Genomic DNA, 6177 nt, shown 5'->3' on the forward strand with positions numbered 1-6177 from the left:
AATGGACTACGAAAGGTAAGTTTTTGTTTTCTCTTTACAAGAACTATCCAAAGACTATGCCGAATGTGCTTTACAAGGCTACCAAATACATGAATGCGGAACACACACTACTCGGGTGAGAAGAAAAGCCTAGAAATAGAGAAAGGCAGGAAGATACAAGACCGGAGAAAGGACGGAAGGCCATAAGGACAAGTGACGGGTGAGAGGATAGACGCTCTAGGACTCCCTCGGCGAGATTTGCAAGTTTTACTCCACTGAACGTTCTGATAGACCAGGTACTAATGCAGATAAAGGACGAAGGATCGTTGACATTTCCTGGTAAGCTGAAGGGTGATCCTAACAAAAGATCCAGGGACAAGTACTGCTGCTTCCATCACGACCATGACCACGATACCTCTGAATGTTACGATCTGAAGTAACAGATAGAAGCCCTGATCAGGCAAGGGAAATTGCAGAGGTTCGTAAGCAAAAAGATGGACCAGTCGTAAGAGCAGGGCCCCTGAAAGGAGAACGAGCTCCCCAAGCCACCTATTGGAGACATAAGAATGATTGTGGGGGGCACAACAACTACTTGCTCAACCAAGAGGGCTTGTAAGACCTACCTCTGGTTGGTCCCAAGGATAGCATGCGTGGATAACCCGGTGATCGGATTCACGGAAGAAGAAGATGCTCGACGACTCCATCACCCACATGACGACGCGTTTGTCATAAGTATATGGATTAGTGACTACAACACCCATAGAGTCTTAACAGACAACGGCAGCTCTACAGATATACTCTACTACCCAACATTTCAACAAATGAGGATCGGAAGAGAACGGTTAATTCCAACTAACGCACCACCTGTTGGGTTTGGAGGAACAAGGGTGTTCCCCCTGGGTGCGGTCACCTTGCCCGTCACAGTTGGCGATTACTCCCAGTAAATCACTAAGGATGTTATGTTCTAGGTATTAGATTGCTCATTTTCTTACAATGCTATTTTAGGCCGTAACCTCTACCTACCACTTGATGGTCAAGTTCTCGACTGAATACGGGGTAGCGGAGGTACGGAGTGATCAGATAACAGCACACAAGTGCTACATAGCCATGCTCGAAATGGACGACCATTTGCAAGCAATGTGTATAAAGGAATGGCGGATGACAGCGAAGCCAATAGAAGGAATCAAAGAGGTACACCTTGATGACACCAAGCCCGAATGGAAGACAAAAATAGGTACTCTTGCTAGCCTATCAGTTCGTTAGGCCTTGAAGTCATTTTTAAGAGATAACCAGGACGTCTTTGCACGGAGCCATAAGGACATGCCCGGAATCAACCCTTTCGTCATTGTTCACAAGCTGAATGTTTTGCCCTCTTTCTCTCCCATCCACCAGAAGAAGCGGGTGTTCGCTCAAGAATGGGACAGAGCCATAGCGGAAGAAGTTCACAAGTTGCAAGAAGCAAGGTTCATACGAGAAGTGTACTACCCCGACTAGCTGGCTAACGTGGTATTGGTGAAGAAAGCCAATGGAAAGTGGAGGATGTGCGTTGACTTCACAGACTTAAACAAAGCATGCCCTAAAGATAGCTACCCGCTCCCAAGGATTGATATCTTGGTAGATTCAACAGCAAGACACCAACTACTAAGCTTCATGGACGCATTTTTTGGGTACAACCAAATAAAGCTGGACGAAGCTGATCAGGAAAAGACCTTTTTTGTCACAAGCCAGGGGCTCTTCTGTTATAAGGTGATGCCATTTGGCCTCAAAAACGTGGGCGCGGCGTATCAGAGGCTTATGAACAGGATGTTTGCACACTAGATTAGGAGGAATGTCGAGGTGTATATAGACAATATGCCGATAAAAAGCGTACGGGAGGATGACCACCTCGACGACCTGAGGGAGACCTTTGAGACGCTTAGGCGCTATAACATGAAACTGAATTCAAACAAGTGTACGTTCGAGGTGACAACTGGAAAGTTCTTGGAATTCATAGTGACCCAAAGGAGTATCGAAGTTAATCTAGATAAGGTTCGTGCTATCATGGAGTTGGCACCACCAAAAACCATTAAGGAGGTACAGAGCTTGAACGGTTAGATTGCAGCTTTGAACAGGTTCGCTTCAAGAGCAACAGATAAGTGCCTCCCCTTCTTCTGCACATTAAAGAAGGCTTTTGAATGGACAACTGAATGTTAGCAGGTGTTCGAGGATCTAAAGGTGTACCTCTCGTCCCCACCTTTGCTAAGTCCACCCAGACCAGGAGAAGAGCTCTTCCTCAACTGTTGTCAGTGCAGCTCTATAAGGGAAGAGGATAGAGCCCAGAAGCATGTGTACTTCATGAGCCAAGCACTACGTGAGGCAGAAGTAAGGTACCTACTTATGGAAAAGCTCGCCTTCGCCTTGGTAACTGCAGCGCAAGCTCAAACCATACTTCCAAGCCCACACTATAGTCATCTTGACGGAAAAGCCGTTGCGGAGAGCAATGAGCAGTCCAGAGGTGACTGGATGAATGGCGTTATAGGCGATCGAGTTGAGTGAGTTTGATGTGCAGTATCGTCCACGTACGACCACCAAAGGGCAGGTTATCACCGATTTCATTGCTGAATTCGCCCGACCGGATGAACATGGGGCAGAAGGGAACCCCCGTGGGTAATATACATGGACGGGTCGGCGGTTAAACACGTAGGAGGAGCCGGTGTAGTATTTCTCAGCCCCGAGGGAGACGAGGTTCAGTGCATGATCAAACTCAATTTCCCCATAACAAACAACGAGGCCAAGTACAAAGCTCTAATAGCAGGACTAGATCTTGCATAAGCAGCAAGAGCCACAGATGCAATGGTATGATACAATTCCCAAGTAGTTACTAGTCAAATTACTGGTTATTATGAATGTAGAGAAGAATAGATGAAGGAGTACCTTAAACAGGTGAAGAGTAGGATGTGCAACATTAATGTAAAGTTCATCCAAATCCCAAGGGAGGAGAACGAACGAGCCGACCGACTTGCCAAGGCAGCATTAGCAGATAACATCCAGGTACTCCTTTTTGTTCAGAACTCACCCATAATAAACGTAGTCAACATGCAAGAGATAGGAATCAAGGAAAATTGGACAATGCCAATTATCTCCTACCCGAAGGATGGTTTATTGCCCGGTGACAAGGGAGCCACAAGGAAGTTGAGGGTATGCGCTGCACAGTTCATATTAATTAGAGATGTCTTATACAAGATAGGTTTCTCCCGCCCTTACCTGAGGTGCCTTGTCCCCGAAGAAGTGGACTACGTTATGAGGCAAGTCCACGAAGGAGTATACGGGGACCACTCGGGGTCACGATCCTTAGTCCATAAGCTGATTAGAGAAGGATACTATTGGCCCACTATGCTGAAGGATGCCCAAGCGTACGTTAGGAAGTGTGACAAATGTCAGAGGTTCGGTAACCTCATAAGGCAACCAACGGAAGAACTCACTCCAATGATGGCCCCATGGCCCTTTGCTTAATGGGGTCTTGACATCATGGGCCCGTTTCCTACAGCAGTCAAGCAGTTGAAATTCCTACTGGTCGGCATAGACTACTTCATTAAATGGGTAGAGGTCGAAGCCTTGGCCAACATCACGAAGAAGAATATACGTAGTTTCGTATGGAGAAACATCATTTGCAGATATGAAATACCTAGGATCCTAGTCTCAGACAACGGGAAACAGTTTGATAACGACGCATTCAGGGACTTCTGCGCACAACTTAGGATCAAGAACCATTATTCGTCTCCTACTCACCCATAGATCAACGGATAGGTTGACGTCACGAACCAGTCCTTGCTGAAAACCATCAAGACTTGGCTCGAGGGGGCAAAGGATATTTGGCCGGAAAATTTGCCTAGTGTACTATGGGCATATAGGAAGACGGCAAGGACACCTACATGAGAGACATTGTTTCAACTTGCGTGTGGCAGTGAGGCGGTCATTCCAACTGAGGTAGGTCTCACCAATTGCGGGGTAGCGAACCACAATGAGGAGAAGAATGATGAGGCGATGCGCCTACAACTTGATTTAGTAGATGAGATCAGAGCGACGGCTGAACAAAGGATGGCGCGATACCAAAGCCTCATGGCCCGACACTACAACTCCTGGGTCAAACATAGGGACTTCAAGGAAGGAGACCTCATCTTAAGGAAGGTGACGGGTGCCACCAAAGACCCCTCTCATGGGAAGTTAGGACCCACCAGCGAAGGACCATACAGGATCGCGTCATGGAATAGGAAGGGCACATACTATCTCCAGATGCTGGACAAAAAAAAGTTATAGCCTCCCTAGAACACGGAACACCTGAAGAGATACTACCAGTAGACAGAGGCGAAAACACCGGCACTCCTCATTTCCAGTTTATTTTTTCAAAAGATAGTTTTAGTTTTTATTATTCTCTATGGTACTTTTAGAGCCCAAAGGGCAATTTTCTTGTTTTTTATGAACAATATTCTACTTGCTTATCCATCATAATAAGAGGAGTTTATTCAAAATATATTGAATGTTTTCCGTTGAAATTCATTTACAAAGTCCATAAATTGGATGGATCATCCTAAGAAGGATGAGATTCATTTACTAAGTCCATAAATTGGACGGATCATCCCGGGGAGGATGAAATTCATTCAGAAAGTCCATAAATTGGATGGATCATCCTAAGAAGGATGAGATTTATTTACTAAGTCCATAAATTGGATGGATCATCCTAAGAAGGATGAGATTCATTTACTAAGTCCATAAACTAGATGGATTATCCCAGGGAGGATGAAATTCATTCACAAAGCCCATAAATTCGATGGATCATCCTAAGAAGGATGAAATTTATTTACTAAGTTCACAAATTGGACGGATCATCCTAAGAAGGATGAGATTCATTTACTACGTCCATAAACTGGACAGATCATCCCAGGGAGGATAAAATTCATTCACAAAGTCCATAAACTAGACGAATCATCCTAAGAAGGATGAGATTTATTTACTAAATCCATAAATTGGATGGATCATCCTAGGGAAGATGAAGTTCATTCACCAAGTCCAAAAACTGGATGGATCATCCTAAAAATGATGAAAGATTATTCACCAAATCCTAAAGTAGACGGACTCATAGAGAAGGATGGGTTGCAATCTCTAGAAAAAAATATAATATGGTTCATTCACTAAGTCCATAATGTGGACGGATTCAACCATTGAGCATAAAAAAGACAAGTATATGGCAGACATATATATGAACAATAACACCAGTGCATTATAAAGGTAAAACATAGTCCAACCCAAAATAGACGACAGTAAAATAAAGATTGTCTTTCAAGAAATTTTTACAAAAGTAAAGAAAATCTAAACTTAAAAAATAGTTTAATCTTCTACATCCTTGGCCTTCGAGTCATTGACGGGAGTTTTTTGTACAACAAGAGACTACCCTTCCTCGCCTTAAGGATCAGCAACGGTGTCATCGTTAAAAAGCTCGTTTGTACTCTCGGAGTAGACGGGATGGGCAGGCGTCTGGACTTGAGGATCTACAGAGACGTGACTGAGGTCCAAATCCGGATAGGACGCCTTCACCTGGCGTAAACAGTCATCACAACCGTCAGCAAATGAGCTTCCAAGCTCCGTCAGGAGAGCCTCGGAGTCACGGTACTCTTGAACGGCTTCCTCTTTAGCCCGACAGAGATAGTCTTTGGAGCTTGCAATCTCTTTCTCCTTATCCTCCAAGACCTTCCTTAGGACCTCCGTCTGCTTCTCTAATTCTCCCCTCACTTGCTCGGACAGAGCAAGCTTCTTCTCTTGAACTACCTTCCATGCCTATAGCTCCTCAGCCATCTTCTTTGCCCGTGTCCTAACCCGTTCCAAGGTCGTCTCATGAGAGAGGCAATGGTCCATTAGACCCTTCATCATCACCAAACCTTGTAGAAGGATGGAAGGGTTAAAAGGGACATGGAGATATGTTGACAAACACAAAGAAAATTTTTTTTTTACCTACATAGCGCTGAAGAATCCCGTCTCCCCTATCGCCTCCGTCACATTGTTACCTAAATCCTCGTAGTCTCCTCCCTTGATGATGGAAGACAACTACTCAAGGGCATACCAGAAGTCTTGGTAGAGAAGGATAGGTGGCTTTGGGGCATTCGGAACCTGACCCTTCATTAAGCCCTTGCCTTTTCCCGGGCCAAGGAGCATGACCATCTCCTT

The 6177-nt window shown here is 44.9% G+C and overlaps 1 protein-coding gene across 1 annotated transcript; it reads left to right on the forward strand.

Moving 5' to 3' along the window:
- The first annotated feature begins 545 nt into the window (after positions 1-545).
- LOC142616089 (uncharacterized) lies at positions 546-1473 on the forward strand. The gene is made up of 3 exons (XM_075788976.1): positions 546-866; positions 985-1170; positions 1273-1473. The coding sequence occupies exons 1-3, from the start codon at positions 546-548 to the stop codon at positions 1471-1473; spliced, it is 708 nt and encodes a 235-aa protein (XP_075645091.1).
- The last annotated feature ends 4704 nt before the right edge of the window (positions 1474-6177 follow it).

Source organism: Castanea sativa, chromosome 11, assembly GCF_040712315.1.
Source record: "Castanea sativa cultivar Marrone di Chiusa Pesio chromosome 11, ASM4071231v1".
Taxonomy (NCBI): Eukaryota; Viridiplantae; Streptophyta; class Magnoliopsida; order Fagales; family Fagaceae; genus Castanea; species Castanea sativa.

What these genes read in the sequence shown, in the direction of transcription:
- LOC142616089 (XM_075788976.1), top strand. Translation starts at nt 546, where the DNA reads ATGATTGTGGGGGGCACAACAACTACTTGCTCAACCAAGAGGGCTTGT. An exon ending in TTGGGTTTGGAGGAACAAGG is followed by an intron (nt 867 to 984) that starts GTGTTCCCCCTG and finishes ATGCTATTTTAG; the next exon opens with GCCGTAACCTCTACCTACCA. An exon ending in CAATAGAAGGAATCAAAGAG is followed by an intron (nt 1,171 to 1,272) that starts GTACACCTTGAT and finishes AGAGATAACCAG; the next exon opens with GACGTCTTTGCACGGAGCCA.